General features: G+C 55.7%; 1 protein-coding gene across 5 annotated transcripts in view; it reads right to left on the bottom strand.

Annotated features, from left to right (window-relative positions):
- Window positions 1–505: 505 nt before the first annotated feature.
- The window catches only part of PALD1 (phosphatase domain containing paladin 1), a 94,404-nt gene continuing 77,582 nt past the window's right edge, over window positions 506–17,327 (bottom strand). For all 5 annotated transcript variants that reach the window (XM_038534218.1, XM_038534219.1, XM_038534215.1 and 2 more), the window contains exons 19-20: window positions 4,224–4,379; window positions 506–2,261 (exon numbers count right to left, since the gene is read on the bottom strand). In XM_038534218.1, coding sequence (XP_038390146.1) covers window positions 2,109–2,261; window positions 4,224–4,379 — 309 coding nt within the window. In that variant the 3' untranslated portion in view covers window positions 506–2,108. The remainder of the gene's footprint in view (window positions 2,262–4,223; window positions 4,380–17,327) is intronic.

Genomic DNA, 17,327 nt, shown 5'->3' with positions numbered 1-17,327 from the left:
TCCATTCTGACCACCTCCAGCTGACCGTGGAAATACAACCCAGGGGGTCTTATTCCCCTAACGCTGGGAGAGCATGGAGAGGAGCCTGGGGTCGGTGCTCTCTGCCTCTTTACACACCAACCTCTCGATGCCATTGTGTCCAAGAATTTGGGGGCTAAAAGAGGCCAAGCAAAGCCTGCAAGAGTGAGAGGAGGGAGTAGAGCCTGAGGTTCACCCTCTGTCACAGCCCCTGAATTTCCATGTTGCTCCATGTCCCTGAACAACACGACAGTCCTTCACACTTCAGCATGAATTAGCCTGTTACATGGCTTTCTTCAAGGAGAGGCTCAGCCCTGGGCATCCAGAGTGAGACAGTCATACATTAAGGATGTGAAGAAAAAGAGGGATGTCTGGAAAAACCTACCTTCTCTGAGAACTGGTGCTTTCAACTCACCTTGCCCACCCATTACTCTGAAGGAGCATCAGTTCTAGAACGTACTACAGATGTTAGAGCAGACAGGCACACTTCACATTTAGCCATTTTTAATGCTCAAAAGCTCTGTACAAAAAAAAAAATCACAAATGAATCCTCACAACACCCCTGTGAGGTAGGTAGGCAAGTATTATTCTCCCATTTTACAAACGGGGAAACTGAGGCAAAGAGGCGCAGCAACCGGCCAGTGGTCCCAGCACCGCTGAAAGTCAGGGCCACCCGTGAGAACACAGAGGATCCCTCCCAGTTCAGCCTAATCTCTGACCCCTCATCTAGACCTTGTCTGCAAAGAAATGAAAACTCTCTAATAGATGCAAAAATAAAAACAAAAACAAATGGGAAAAGGTAGTGAACATACAGTAGTTTTGCAGAAGACTTCAGCCAAGAAGGCCAAATGTTTTCCAATAGTGGGTAGATGTGAACAACTCTGGCCTCTTCTCCCGTGACCAGAGACACGTCCACCCACCTGTTTTTCTGCAGAAGTGCACGCACCCACCCAGGGAGGGCTCCCGGGCCACCAAGAGCCAGGCCAGGAGGGCGGCCTCTGCACCAGCCACAGCCCCCAGGGCTTTGGTGGACAGTGGGCCCCAGAGGAAGAAGCGCAAGACTCAAGGCCCAGCAGCCTTCCCACTGTGGGGACAGAGCTGTTCCCGAGGCTTCCCGCTCACCATGCCTCGGCCCCTCTGCTCCCTCTGGAGTGAAGCTCAGGGGTCCTCAGCAAGAATGGCCTGGAACTTCCCTTGGCCCGGAGACTCACATACTCCACTGTTCACTCAGGGTCACCCAGCAGTCCTCGGGGCTCCTGCTGTAGCGGCGGGGGACATGGGGCCCAGCGGGGCTCCAAGGCAGGGAAGACGTGCACAGGGACCTGCCTCTGGGGGCTTGGGCTCTCTCTGCACCTCCCACCCTGGCTCCCAGGGAAATGGAGCAGGCCTCTTCCACGGGGCTGCATCCACCTAGAAGGGCCTTACCCCCGACAGGGACTCCTCCCTTCTAGCTCCTTGGGGACCTCCTCGGTCCCGCCGGCCCCAGGGGAGGGACAGGGGGAAGGGAACAAGAGGCAGAGCCTCCGCCAGACCCAGCAGGACAGTAGTTGTGCTTCTTGGAATCTCCAGGTTGGAGACAGGGCATGAGAGGCAAGGAAACTGGTACAGCTGCCGGTGAGGTGACAAATCCACCAGAGCCTGTCCACTCACTGGGGAGCCAGGGGCCCCAGGGCAGGGCTGAGGCAGCAAGTGGGGAGAGGCCGAGTGGGGAGGGCAGCAAGAGAACACAAGATGGGGAAAGCAGCTCTGCACCCAAGGCTGTGAGGACCTCACTGAGGCGGGAGAGGAGGGCGTGCATGGACATGGCGAGAGCTTTGGCTGGCACTGAGCTCCTTGGAAACCGTCTGCAGCCTGCAAGGCACACACGAGGCCTTCCCAGAGGTCCACGCGGCTGCTGTTTACAAGTATAACTGTGCGCTACTTGTCCTATAAAAAGCTGGTTTTAATAAAGGGTGCCCACCCCACCCCAGGCTCTCTGGGAAGCTGAGGAATGGGCTCCTCGGGACCACTCCCCCTGAAGAGCACCTGGTGCACCCCCAGCCTGCACGGGGCCCTGTAAGAGGGGGCGGCAGGGCCTGGGGCAGCACGTCCTACAGGAAGTCTCCGGCAGCTGAGGGCTCCGGGCTGCGGCTCTGCTCCTGCCACCTGCAGCGCAGTCTGGAGAAGGGCTGGGCCTGCACGCTCTCCAGCTCCGGGAAGCCCAGCTGATTGAGGATCTCGTAGACACCAGCCTTTGATGCCACCTGGGGGAAGACAACAGAGATGGGGGCGGTACTCTCGGGGAGAGGTCACCTGCCCCCTGCCACGTCACCACACCCTCTTCCCCTCAACGGGCTGCCGAACACACAGGTGAGCCTGGGGCCCCGCACGGCCTTCTACCAGCTCTGCAACCTGAGCAAGTTTGCCTTTTGGTGACCAGGAGCTTCAGCTTCTTTATAACGGGGACAACAGTGTCTATGCCCCAGGACGATGATGGAGGGCTCCAGAAGCCCAGAAAGCACCCAGCAGACAGTAAGGAAGAAGAGTGGCGCAGGAGGCCAAGTACCCCTGTGCCCATGAAGCCCGGGTATTCCCACTGAGATGCTCAGGGTCGCAGGCCCGGCTGCTCTGGGCATTACAGCCAGGACCCCACAGAGGGCTAGCGAAGGCGGCATGGGCGTGGGAGCCAGCAAGAGCCCTGTGGCTGGCTGTTGCAGTTGGGGACCAGGCAGGCAGGCAGGGGCTCCCTGGACATTCTCCATCAGCCCTGTTGCCCGGTGGCCCCAGGCCTGGCACTAGATGCAACCCATTCAACAATCAGCCCCCTTCTCTCTCCAGCATCCTAGAAGATGGGGAGGATGTGCTCCACTCAGACCAGAGGTCCCAAGGCAACCCTCACCCCCACCCTCCATTCATCCCCAGGAGGGAGGGACTGAGAGCCCCTGAGGCTGGAGCCCATGCTCCTGGCTGAACCAGCTCTCTCCTTCCTTGACATCCCCCAACATGCACCACCCAGGCTCAGCTGGGGAGGGCATCGCACTCCTGCCCAGCCTCTGGTTCCCCCAATTTCCACTCTCCAAACAGAACCCAAACATAAGTGTCCTAAGCTCCCCCCAATACCCAGGGGTCCAAAGAGGAAGCTAAGCCCAGGCCTGCCCAAGAGGATGGCCCCGATGTGGCCTTGGTGGGATCCAGCCCCTAACAGGCTTCCTGACTTTACACTCATCTGCCCAGAGACCACCCTCAAGGCTGGTCCTCACTATAAACCACCCAGCAGCCGCCAGGCACTGCAGTGGCCCCCCGCCCCGCCTCTGTTCCCTGGCAGCTCTGACCCCACCCGCACAATGCCTAGGCCCAGTGCCCCTCCTTATCCACTCTGGCTGGGGTCACCAGTCCCACCCTCCCACCCACCTGCCCCACAGGAGCTAACTCCAGCCTTGAGTGCAGATTAGAACTATCAGGACAGGCTGGCAAGGCCAGGAGACGCCAGCATCCTGGTGGAGGGGCAATTATAGGCCGCTCTGCCAAGGGGGGAAGGAGGCCTGTCTCCTGACCTGGAGGTGCTAAGGCAGCAGCTCTGCCCCTGTAACCACCAGCTGAGCCAGAGAAGAACTAGAAGAACCAGGAGGCAATGTGGGGTGGGTGTGGAACAAAAGGCCACATCTCAGGCCAGACGTGGTGGGCTCGGAGCGGAGGGCCTGGCTCTGCTGCTGACCGAGGACAAGTGCCTCACCGGTCTGTGCTCAGTCTCCTCCACGTGAGGCAGACCTGCTCACACGGGGCCTGGCAGACGGCCCCCCACGTATCTCATGGAATCCCCATCACATCGCTCGGGGGTGGCACCTACAGAGTCAAGAGGATCTCCCCCCTAGCGCTGAGGGTCAGCTGGTCCAAGGTCATAGCTGGAAGGCGGCAGGGGACAGGCCACCACGCCACCTTGCGCCTCGCAGGGCACAGCGAGGGGTGAACACAGCGATCACAGGAAGCACCCAGAGAACGTCAGTCCCGGGGTGGGGGTGCCCAGAGCAGGGCCCAGCCTGACGCCCTGCCCCGTGCTGCTCCCCACACCCTCCCTCTCCCTTTGTCCACTCATCCCACTTTGCCCAGCCGCCGGCCAGGTGCGGACGCCGGACTGGACACCCACAGCTGAACGAGACAAGACCTCGTCGGGGAAGCCTCCTGTGGAGAGCCGATCGCTCCGGCCACCGGGAGCCTGCGCCTCTCACCTCCCGCATCCACGAGCTGAAGGGCCTCCGCCAGGAGTCCGCCTTCTCCAGGTGGAGGTAAGCGTTGAAGAGCACCAGGTACACGTAACGCTCCAGGTACTGCAGACTCCGCAGCTGCAGCCTCCTGGCCTCCTGCTCCGATTTGGCCGCTCTCGCCTGCAGGACGGCACGGGGTGGGAGTCGGGGGGTCCTCCCCACCCAACAGGCAAGGACACACCACACACGCTCTACACACCGACACACTCACACCCCCACCGCCCTCGGCACGAGGCCGGGACAGGAGGCAGGGATTGGGACAGCACAGTCAAGGGCATCGCCCTGGCTCAGGTTACAGGGGAGCCCAGCGGATGGCAAGGAGAAGCCATCGGGGCTCCAACTGGGGGCACAGCATGGCCTCCCCGCCACCCCCGCGGCCTGGGCTCCCAGGCTTCCAGCTGCTCACAGGCAGGGCAGTGTGTCTCTGCCAGGAGGGGGACCCTCATCTTGGCCTCTGACCCCGACTGGTCCTTCACTGACTTCATTGCCCTTTTCTCAAATGGCTCAGGGGCAGGGGCAGGAGGGGGTGAATGAATACAGCCCTCCGGCCCTGGCCCTCCTCCCCCAAGGCTGGAATAGATCCTAGAAAGGTCACCAGGGCAGGGGATCAACAAGAGATACAGTGGCTGAGGAAGAAAGATGGGGGGGGCGGGTGTTGGGGTGAGGAGGAAGGCATCAATCTTTTTAACAAGCCATCTTGGGCACCTTCTAGGAGACTGGTGCCAGGTGACACACTAGAGAGATAAAGGACTGCCACATGATTAAAGACAGGCTTCCCAGAGAGGGTGGGATTTGGCGGGGCAGTGTGGGCCCGGGGTTTGGGGGCAGAGAGCAAGCAGCCCACGGGCCAGTGCAGACATGAGGACGGTGCCCAGCAGGCGGGGAACTGGAAGGGGCTGGTCTGGCCGGAACGAGGCTGGGAAGAGACAAGAAAGGGGCCTGGGCTGGCAGCCAGCTGAGGAAGCCCACCCTCTGCCCTAGCCCGGCTTCCCACCCCGGCACACAGATGCCAGGCCCCAGCCCAAACCAATCAGAGGGGAGCCCGTGAGACACGGGATGCTCCTGGGGAGACTGTGTGCAGCCAGGGGTGACTCTGTGCAGCCAGGGTGCAGCAGCATGGCATTAGCTTCCGAGAACCATTGAAGGTTTAGGGGTAGGAGTGACCGGTTAATAGAAGGCTCACAGGAAGCTAATGCTCAAGAGGAAAGGGATTTAGATGGGGTCCTCTTGGGGCTTTCTCAGTGTGGACATCATAGGCACCCCAAGACGCACAGAGTCAGCTTCCCTGCTGCACGGGTGTCCCTGCACCATGCCCGAGATGCTCCTCTGACCCAACACAGATGTGCAGCTCACCCAGACGGGGAGCCCAGGAGAAGGAACGCCACACTTCACCTCACCCCTTCTCACCGCACACCCTCCAGGCCTCCATCCGGGCCCCCAGCAGCTCTCTGTACTCCAGGAAGAAGACAGAGCACAGGGGCTGCTCCCTCAGGCACCCGGAACATCCTCAGGAGGGCTAACAGCCAGCCCTGGGCCTCCCAGAACCAGGAAGGACCCCACTCTTGCCCCCACCCCAAGCTAGGCCACAGCTGAAAGCCTACCTGGATGGGCACACCTCAGCCCAGTGCATCTCCTCTGGGCCACTGCCCCCGACATGACACGACCCACAGCCCCAAGAGCCAGGAGCCGTACTGGGACTGTCTGCAGGGCCCGTGGTCCCCCCTCTGTCTTCTGCCTCAGGTAAGAGCCTTCCTGGGGTTTGAGTAAGTGCACGGGAACCTGCACAGCCGGCCCACCCACACCATCCAGAAGGGGCTCTGGAGCACTGGGGATGGGGCGGGGGTGGAAGGTGGGCAGTGATGGGGCCCAGTCGGAGGGCTCCCCGACTGGGCTCTGGGCCTGGTTCTGCCATTTAAACTCTCAGCTCCCATGTTCCCGGAGGTAGGACTGCTCAGGTGCAGAAGGTACGAGGAAGCACCTATAAACCACGAAGAGTCACAGCAAGCCACGGAACAGCAGGGAGAGCTACAACACGAGGACGAAGAGGGCACAGGCCCCATGTCCACGGGATGTTTCTTGAGCGCTAATTGAAAGTAGTTTAAAATGGCTCTTTCCTGGCCAAACTGTGGGGGAGATTCCCTCCTTCTTCCAAGAAAAATGTTCAATAAGCTCCAGGGATGGAGACTGTTCAATAAGCAGGCAGTGGAAGGGAAGGGGGTGGAAGGGCCTCGTGCAGGGCAGCATTGCCCTCCTTAGGGATAGCGGAGCGGTGGTGTACTGGCCATACTTTGTCTCTCAGTAAAACCTTTTGTTTTTGTCCATTGCCTAATTTCTAAACAAAAAAAAAATTTTTTTTGAGCACCTGGTTGGTTGATCCTTAAGACAAGAGGCACCTGGTCCTGCTCCAGTCATCTCCTACAGCAGCCATGGGGCCATTGCCACCCTCACCTCTGCCAGAAGCCCTCACTGGCTCCTTTGCCTGTAGGATCAGGGCCTCACTTGCCTTCCATACCCTGTCCTGGGCCCCGGTCTCCCCCCCATTGCCTCCTCCTCTGTGCCCCCTCTCCTGTCAGTCTACCTTGGATACACCCACTCTTGGCCCCTTCCTCCCCTCCCCTCCTCAGATCACCTTTCTGCCCCCTCCCTCTTCCCACCGCACCTCAAATACCACCGCCTCTTTGATGCCCATCCTGGTCCGGTTACCCGCCCTGTCTCAATCCCCTGGCCCGGCTACTGTGGGTGCTCTGCAGTTGTCCTCTGTGCCACCCCCCTCCCCCAGCCCATGAGGGTCGCAGCAGGTGAGGGCTCTGGGGCTGGCCCAAGAGCACAACCACCTCAGCCTTGTCCTCTCCAAGCCCCGGCTCCCATGGGGACAGGGGCCTGCTCCTCCCAGAGACACCAGAGAGGACTGGGTCTGAGGAATATTCAGGGCAGAGAGGCTGGGTAATTCCTTCAGAGCCCTACCGGCAAGGTAGGATAGAATTATCTCTAAATTCGGACCCCAAGTAAAGGTGACACCTGACACCCCCTAGAAGGTTCCGTGGACACATCCTGCACGATCATAGTCTGTGATTTGAGATGATGGCCCATCTTCCTATCAAGGCCCTGGTTTCCTTAAAATCACCCCATGTGGGCACTGTCTGGGGAGGAGGCTAGGCCAGCCTCCTCCTGTTGATAAAAATAGTGGAGCTGTTTTTAAATGGCCTGGCAGGCTAGGCTGTCATTAGCTGTGGTGGAGCTGGACAAGCCTTGTTCATCCATTGGGACTGGGCCCTAAAATAGAAGGGGCCTAGGAAAGGTGGCCAGGGTGCTGGGCATTTCAGCTTGAGAAGCCTGCGGTCAGCCGGCGTCAACGTGGGCCGAGCATCGCCGGCGGTGGCTCTCCGGAAGCGCTGCTCTTTCTTGGCCACATGGAAGATACCCACTGAGGCAGGGCTGATGCACCTCCCCAGGTGTGTCCAGGGCCTAGCACATGCCACGTGCCAGAGTGAGCATGTCACATCCAGGACTGACTGTTAGATCCCAACATGCTCTCCTGGCAACCCTATGCAGAAGAGGGACACCCAGTTTGCAGATGAGGCTAGACAAGGTTGTTACTGCCCAGTGTCAGAGTCCCCAGGTAAGACACAAATTCCAAGTGCCCAGCTTGCTGACACCCTGGGCCCTTTCGCCTCAGTCAAGCTCAACCACACCCTGCCTTACTCTTGCCTCTATACCCTTCCCCCCAGCCCTCCTCCTGCCTGGAAAGCCCTTCCCCTTCGCCAGGTCGGGCTCTGCTCCACTTGTCCCTCCAGACCCAGGCCGAGCCCTAGCTTTCCTGAAACCTGCTCTGAGCGCTCCAGCCTCTTCTCGGCCTCTTCTGCTCCCCAAAGAGTGATCAGTCTTGAAAACAAGCCTGGGGTCAGGCTCAGATTATAAGGAGGTTTACATCTTCCCTCCTCCCCACCCCCCCAATGTCAGCGCCAGGGCGCGGACTAGGTATGTGGCAGGCACCCGGCTGGTGGATGAGCACGGTCCCCCCAGGCCACTCAGCAGGTCCATGCTTCCAATGCCATCTGGAATCTAGATTCCAGACGGGACACTGGGGACCCCACATGGTACCTCCACCCCTGGGGAATCCAGACTATGACGTGCTACTGCCTGCCTAAGGGCTCCTGGTAGGTATCGATCCAGCTCCTCAAACTCACAAAACACGTCCCAGGAGAACCTCCTGAACTCTCCCCAAACCTGCCCACCCCCGTGTCTGCCCATCTGAATGTCCCTCCTTCCCGTTGCTCAGGCCAAAACCCGGCCCTCCTCCCTGACTTTGCCCTTCCTCAGCCCCACAGCCAACCAGTCAGGGCATCTCGTCAACCACTTCAAACATTCCCAGAGGCCGCTCACCTCTTACCACCTCAGGCCAAGCCACCTCACCTCAGTGACAGCCCCTGGCTGGCCTCCCAGGCCACCTTCATCCCCAATTCGTGCAGCCTATTCTCAACAGAGCCCCAGAGGGAGCCTGCTAGAACCTGGCTCCTCTGCTCAACCCACTGCACAGGCCCCCACTGGCACTCAGAGTAGAAGCCGACGTCTGTGAAATCATTCGGGCAATCCCAGACCGGGCCCCATCCCGCCTACCTGACCCCTGACCTCTGTAGCCTCTGACCTCCTCTCCTGCCTCTCCCTGCCCCTCAAACATACCAGGAAGCCCAGCCCCCCCCCCCATCTCAGGGCCTTTGCACATGCTGTATCCCTCTATCTGGATGTGAGCATGGCTCCCCCATTCGCCTCCTCAGGTCTGTGTTCAAATGCTACCTTTTCACCAAGCCCCTTCCTGACCCAGACCATTTGTAAAACTGCAATCTTGCTATCCCCACAGATGTATCTTGATGTGACACGACATGACTTTGACTTCTGTATTGTTCCTTGTGTGTCTCCCTCACTGCAGTGTGGGATCCATGGGGGCAGGAACTTCCCTGTTCTGCTCATGAGGCATCTCCAGAACTAGCACAGTGCCTGGCACTTAGGAGGGACACGGTAAATATTAGCCAAATTGGTGACTAATACTTCTGTCTCCCATTTCTGTTAAGCCCTGCATCACAGACTGCCTGGGGTTACTCAGATCAACCCTCTGCTTTCCAGAAGGGGAGACTGAGGTCAAAGAGGTGAGCCAACCCACCAGGGTCCCATGGAGAGCTGGACGCAGCACAGGCTGTGCAGAAAGAGAACCCAAGGAGAGAAACAAGAAGAGTAGGTGAGGCCAGGCTCAGGGTGTGAGTCCGTCCAAGCCAGATGACACCCCCATTACTGGAGCCTGCCTGCTGCCCTCTCCCTGACCCGCTCAGTAGGAAGGAGCAGGGCCCAGCGGTCTCTGCTGTCCAGCTGGGGAGGCAGCTGACAGCCCTCGGAGATGGCCAGTCTCTAGGGGTGAGGGGCCAATCTCTAGGGCCAGTCTCTGGAGCACCGACCTCACCATCCTTCCCAAAGCGCAGTGCCACCCCCTCCTTGTCAGACCCAACCAATCAGGGCCAGCTGCTTCCGGGGGCTTCCTACAAGTCCCCGCAAACCCTGTCCTGGGGCCTGTCCTGGGGCCTCCAGCACAAGGAAGCTTTCTGTACCTCATCCCCAGAGGAGAAAAAATGGCCCTTGGCCCATAGAAAAGTAACCAGTTTTCCAAAGAACACATCTCATTCAGTACTGTCAAAGCATGAAGGGACTAAGGCTGGCACCACGGGCTTCTCTGTGTGCCATTCATCCAACAAACGTTGTTTACCCGTAGGCCAGGCTCTGGAATTCAGTGCCAAGACATGGGCCTCAGGAGCCCACTGCCCAGCACATAACCCGGTGAGCCAGCCAGGTGTCCCAGTGCCCCCGCCCACCGCACCGACACCCACTCCCATCTCACCTGGTGCCCAGGCTGTGCTCACCACCACCCTTCAAGCCAGGTGGAGAGCATCAGTGACCCCAGGTGCTAGATGGGCAAGAAAAGGCCCACACAGGCCAAAGCAATTCGCCCAGGGTTGTGCGGGGAGTCAGTTACTAGCAGAGCCAAGGCTAGAACGCGGGGGTTTCCATCCCAGACCGTGGGCATTTTTGGTTGCTGGACAAGCGCGCCCTCTCCTGGCAGACCAACAACGTGGCCCAAGAACAAAAAGGCCTAAGGAAGGTAGGAGTCAGTTTTCCTGTTTCATCATATGGTGACTTATTCAACCTTCTGTCCATTCATCCACTCACCAGACAGACGTCTGTAGAGCCCTACTTGTGCCAGGCAGGGCCTGGGAGTCAGGGTTCCAGAGAGGAGCCCTTGCACAGCAGAAGAGAGATGAGCAGCAGACAGAGGCACCCCCGCTGACAACCACAACCCTAACAAGGTCAGCAGTGAGCACACAGGCAGGGTCTCGCTGACGGGCGGTGTGCCGCGGCAGAGATCTATACCCCTCCCCAACCACTGAGACTCCCAAGCCTGATGCTGCACACTTAGAAACAAGCCTGGCCCACTGCAGGTGCTCAGTGGATGTCTGCTGTGGAATAAACCAGAAGGTCCCCCTGGAGGGTGGAAATTGTTTCAGCTCAGCCACACAAAGGGAAGGAGAGGAAAGCAAGAGGTCTCAGCCACTGCCAACATGTGCTCTACACACAGATGCGTGCACACACACATATGCATGCACAAGCATGCACACAACATACGCACATACATGCGTGCACACAACGTGCACATGCATGCACATATGCATGGATGTGCATGAGCACAACACAGGCACACAACATACACACGTGTGTGCATATATGCATACATGCACACACGTATGCACACACACACACACACATACACTGTTCTGACAGCCACTCGTCCACCCACTAGCTCTATTTTGGGCTGGGTGTGAAAGAGCCTCGGGAAGCAACCCTTTCCTCCCGTCATATTTTATGTGACAGCTCACAGAGCCCCAGGGCTGCTCTAATTGCATGACGCAGGCCCTGGAGACACATTACCTACTGGAATGAGGTCTCCAGGGAATGACTTTGGCCCAGCCAGAGCTGTGGAGAGACTGACAGGGACCCCGCCTGGGGCTCAGAGCCAGCGCTGTCTCACTCTATATTTTTCTTAAAATAATAACCTTAGCCTTTGGGGGCACCGAGCTGAATCTCTGACCTTTGGCAACTCTGCACCAAGCCAGACCGGTGTGAGCAGTAGAGGCCCCCTGGCTTCCTCACTGGCCCCTTCCTTTTTCCACCACAACAAAACTGGCCCCCTGGGTCGTGGCCGTCAGAGAGAAAAGGAACTGGCCGAGGAGCTGGAAGGGAAGTTCTGGTCCTGCCTCAAGCTGGTCATGATGTCATTGGGCCTCTGCGCCTTCCTCAGTAAAATGGTCTAGTAAAGCCCACCAACATCTCCTTACCAGCCACTCTGAGGACCAGAGGAGACTAAAACTCTAAAAGCACTGCTCAAAGTTCAAGATTGTCTCGGAAAAAAATCTCCATTTGAGACCAAAGGACATTTCATTTCTCTCGGTGTGGCTACGTTTATCTCAGTTTTTCTTCAAACGCTTTCTGAAGGGACAGACGGGAGACCCATCAGACTGTTTTAAACACAGAACACTAAGGATGAGCGTCACCAGCCCAGGCTAAGGGAAAGGCTCCTGGCATTAATGACTCTAGCAGGCCTTCCTCCAGGAGCTCTGACCTTGGTTTGTGTCACAAATTTTTTCCCCCTCCAGGCTCAGCAGGAAACAACTAATCCACCAGATGGTGTCACCACTGTGGGCTGGTGGCCATCCCAGATTCTCCTCAGCCTGGGGCCCAACCTTGTCATCTCTATCACAACCTCACCGAGTGGCTTAGTTCAAAGAGCTTTCTCTTTCTTTTTCCCTTTTGAGGTGGTTTTTTAAAATGCCCTGAGCATGCTGGCGCCCTCGCACACGCAGGGTTGATCAGGTCCTGGCCCAGTCTCACTGACGCTCCAGAGAGTGGAGGACACAACCCTGGGCTGCAGCTCAGAGGCCAGGCAGCCTGGGACGGGCCCAGGCAGACAGAGGAGCCAAGACTGTCCTACCAGGGAAGGCCTGTCTCTGTGGAAGACGTGTGTGCACGTTGGGTCCCATCCCCCCCGTCTCTACCTACGACTCGAGTCTGGGATGTGCTCTTGACCTCTGGCCTCCTCAGGCTGGGAAGACAAGGAGCACAGATTGTGGCTTCTAGTTCTCATTTTCTCCCACAGCAGCAAGGGCTCGAGGTGGGAGGGCAGTGAAACTGCCTCCTCTATCCAGGGAAGCACAGAGGCCCTGATCTGGGTGTCACACTCTGGGGTCCCACTCTCCTTCTGCCCTCCACCAGCTGTGGGCTGTTGGGCAAACCCAGCACCTCCCCTTCCTCAAATGCAAAAATGATGTTACAACCTGCCCTTCACCAGGCACAGGTACGGAGTAAGGAGGGAGCCAGACCAGGGATGTGAAAATGCACAGTCAGCCTGCTGGGGGCATCTCCCACGCTGGTTCTGAGTTACGGCTGGGTGTGGGGGCTGGGTCCCCTGGCCTCCAGCACTGGCTGCCAGCAAGTCCCAGCTTCCCCTCGGGAGCCCCTGTGTCCTCCTTCCCCCAGCCCACCCTGGTCACCCAGACCCGCCTCACAGACCCCAAGTCCATCCAAGTCTGGAGGAGACGCAGGGCTCACCACATCAAACACGCTCCCCCTGGGCTTTAGGAAGCACCTCCCACACCTCCTTTGAACATGAGCAAGTCAAATGAAAAACCAAGCCCTGCGCCTGCCTTCCTTCCTCCATCACACCTCGGGGAAGTACCTTTCTGGAATTAATGGAGAGGGAATGAAAGCGCCAACATATCACCATTTATGCAAACCCTCAATGAAATAAAGGATCCAGGGGAGGGACGCCAGCAGCTGCGAGACTGCAGGGCCTTCTGTACCCCTGTGGCAGCACACAGCATCACCGTGTCTATACCAGCCAAATACCAAGCTGGATCTGATCAAGCCTCCGGCTCTACCCATTGACAGGAAACACAGGAGCTGTGGCACAGCACAGTTAAACCCAGGGATGTGGGATGCCTGGGTGACATGGTGGATGAGTGCCTGGCTTTGGCTCAGGTCGTGATCCTGGCATCCTGGGATCGAGTCCCACGTCGGGCTCCCTGCATGGAGCCTGCTTCTCCCTTTGCCTGTGTCTCTGCCTCTCTCTGTGCCTCTTATGAATAAATAAATAAATAAAATCTTTTAAAAAAAACTCAGGGGTGCAATTAGCCAGGTCCAGACTATAGGATGCCTAGTGAGCAACCCGATCACCTCAGGGGCTATGTGTCAGAAGAAGAGCTGTTCTAGACTCCACGGGCCACACCAGCCAAATGTGATCTGTGGCTCTTGTTTGGATCCTGATCCAACTGCAAAGACTTTGTGAGACCACTGAGAAAATCTAAACACTGCCCAGGTATTGAGTGGTAAGAAATAACTTCTAGGTTTCAGGGACAATAATGGCTGATAATTCTCTTTTTTTAAAAGGTTTCCTCCACCTTAAGGTATGTACTGAAATACTGACAGAGGAAGGAACTGAGGCCTGGAACTTGCTTCAAAATGATCCAGAGGGTGGGGCTGGGGGCTGGATAGGCTTTAGATGAACTAAGTCTAGCTCTGATTGGTCATTCCAGAAGCTGGGAGGCAGGCACACAAAGGTTCGTGAAATTATTCTTCCAAGTTTGAAGGCTTCTGTTCGAAATTTTCCAAAATAATTTAAAAGAAAAGTAAGATCTGACCTTTCAACGTTGTCAATAATCCTAATTCCATGCATCAGCCTACAGAAATTGTCTGCACCAGAGACAGAGCAACATGCAGTATGATGCTCACCACGCATCACCTGGCCAGAGAATGACAGCGAGCCATTGGGCCGCCTCTGTAGGAACAGCACATGGCCACGGGCACTTCTGCTCGGCAGACGCCGTGACCGGTAAATAGGATGATGGAAGGCTCTTTGGCAAACAGGATAAAGTGTCCCTGAGCTGAAACTATGGTCCGATGTTGTCTTTATAACAACCAACAAGCTCAAAACAGCCCCCAACCTCACCGTGCAAGCCCACAGGCAGAGGCTCCTGCACTCCGAGCCCTCCTTTCTCTTCCACAACAGGGAAGGGACCTCAAATGCTCCCACTCTTCTCTGCCAGGGACCCTGAAATCATTTTATTGCTGGAAGAAGCACACACGTCGAGTTCCAGGAACTGTTTGCTTAACTGCTAATTATTAAAGTTTAAGTTCCCCGCTGGACCTGGCAGGGGCCGGGGAAGGGAAATTCAGTATTTGGGGAACCTGGGGGGTTGCGGGCCAGGAATCTGAGGTACCACATACTGACGAGGGTTTCAGAATCCCACGGCTGTGGGCTCCCAGGAGGAAAACTTGAGATGGGCAGAATGTGGACAGGACCTAGAATGTTCCCAAGCAAACAGAGCCGATGTGGGTGATAAATCCCTGCCCGGCCTGCTCTGGGCAGACAGCTACAGGCTCCATTGGGCACCGAGTGGAGACTTCCAGCCCTCTGGTTAGAGGGCAGGGGTTTAAATAAATAGCCAGGTACCAAGGGCGAGAAACAGCTGACAATTTCAAGAGAAGTCAGTTCACTGGAGGGAAAGCAGGTGCCTTTCTGGAGCCTCAGGAAATGAGGCCCACAACCCACCAGACGACAGGGATCAAGACCCTCAGGTAAAGGGTGACATGGTCAGGGAAGAGGTTTGGGGCTGGGAGTGAGGATCGTTGCCTCTCATCCCTGCTCTGATAGCAACTCACATGGGACTCAAGACAACCAGCTCTCTGGCTCCTCTGTAAACAGAGGGGACAAATGCCCAGTAAGCCCTTGAGCACCAAAATCTGAGGGTCTCTACGGAGAACATCACAGGACACCTGGCCCTACAGTGACCCTCAGAGCTCTCCCATTAGTTTAACATGTGTCATAGGCCAACCCCATGTTTCCTGTCCCTCATGTCCTTCCCACACACAGCCCTGCCCAGGAGCAGTACTGGTCTAGCCTAGCAGGTGGGGACATGGGCAGTCAGAGAGGATGAAGGCTGCTGTCCGAACCCAGGCTCCTCCAACTCCCACGTCCGCATTCCTTCTGCCTGTCAGCCCACAACAATCCAACCATTCCCAGAGTCCACACACCCACACCGAGCAGGCCAGTAGTTGGGATTAGAAACATTAATCTACTCAAGAACTCTACCCTGAGATAATGTCCATTCTACTTTTCTGGTACTAAGACATCCTTTCTTTTATTTATTATTTATTCATGAGAGAGACAGAGAGAAAAGGCAAAGACACAGGCAGAGGGAGAAGCAGGCTCCCTCTGGGGAGCCTGATGTGGGACTTGATCCCAGGACCTCAGGATCACACCCTGAGCCAAAGGCAGACGCTCAACCACTGAGCCACCCAGGTGTCCTAGTAGTGAGGTGTTTAAATGTTTGCTTCTTTCTTTCTTTCTTTCCTTCCTTTCTCTAAAATGGACACACTGAACAAGGTTATACACTAGCAATGCTAGGAAGGTCCTTCCCCTTTTTAAAAACTGGCCTGTGACATCCCAACTACTGGGCTTAAGGTTGCTTTTACCTCTTTCTTTGTTTTCTATCAGCAGTTCCAAGACTTCTAAGATTAGTGTCCTTAGAAGAAAAGATACCAGAGGGCCCCTTCCTTCCTTCTCTCCCTCCCCACTATCTGTCCACATATAGGCACTGAGGAAAGGCCCTGAGAGGACACAGTGAGAAGGTGGCCATATGCAAGCAGGATGACAGCACTCACTAGAAACCAAGCCAGTCAGAACATTTGCCTTGGACTTTCCAGCCCCCACTATATGAGAAAATAAATTTCTGCTGTTTAAGCTATGCGGTGGCGGTATTTTGTTGTGGTAGCCCGAGCTGACTATTGCACTTAATGATGACCTCTCTCCTCTCGAGGTTTTGGTTTCATCTGCAAAAAAGTGAGCCAGTCACATTCTGTGAGGCCAGCAAGACCCTAACACCAAACCAAAGATATCAAAGGAAAAAGAGAACTACAGACCAGGGCAAGGTCTCTTAAGAATCCAATGTAAAAATCCTCAACAAACTGAATCTAGCAATGTAAAAAGATACACACCATGACCAAGTAGGATTTATCCCACTCGGATAAATGCAAGGTTGGTTTAACACCCAAAATTCAGGGACACCTGGGTGGCTCAAGTGGTTGAGTGTCTGCCTTTGGCTCAGGATGTGATCCCAGGGTTCTGGGATCGAGTCCCACATCAGGCTCCCTACATGGACCCTGCTTCTCCCTCTGCCTGTGTCTCTGCCTCTCTGTCTCTGTCTCTCTTGAATAAACTAATAAAATCTTTAAAAAAATAAAACACCCAAAGTTCAATGAAAGTAATACACCATATCAATAGAATAACGGACAAAAACCATATAATCATCTCAACAGACATGAAGAGGCATTTGGCAATATTCAACATCTCCTCACAGAAAAAAAAATTCAATAAACTAAGAATGGAAAGGAACTTTCTCAAGCTGACAAAGAACATCTAGCCACAGTTAATATCATACTTAATGTGAAAGGCTGAAGGCTTTGCCTCTAAGATCAGGAACAAGTCAAGGATATCTGTGCCAGCTACTTTTACTTAACATTCCACTAGAGGATCTAGCTAGGGTGATTAAGCAAGAAAATCAAATAAAAGGCATTAAATTTAAAAGGATTAAATTGAGAAATCAACTCTATTTACAAAAGCACAAAAGCAGTAAGCTGCTTACGAATAAATTTAACATAAGAAATATAAAACTTACACTCTGGCAACTCTCAAATATCTTGTAAAAAAGTAAACAAAAGGGGATCCCTGGGTGGCTCAGTGGTTTAGCACCTGCCTTCAGCCCAGGGCGTGATCCTGGAGTCCCGGGATCGAGTCCCGCATCAAGCTCCTGGCATGGAGCCTGCTTCTCCCTCTGCCTGTGTCTCTGCTTCTCTCTCTCTCTCTCTCTCTGTCTCTCATGAATAAATAAATAAAATCTTAAAAAAAAAAAAAAAGTAAAGAAGATCTACGGAAATGTCAAGACATCTCCTGTTCATGGATCAAAAGAGTAAGTA

The sequence above is a fragment of the Canis lupus genome, chromosome 4 (genome assembly GCF_011100685.1).
Source record: "Canis lupus familiaris isolate Mischka breed German Shepherd chromosome 4, alternate assembly UU_Cfam_GSD_1.0, whole genome shotgun sequence".
NCBI classification, from domain to species: domain Eukaryota; kingdom Metazoa; phylum Chordata; class Mammalia; order Carnivora; family Canidae; genus Canis; species Canis lupus.
This window is presented reverse-complemented; position numbering and strand designations above follow the sequence as displayed.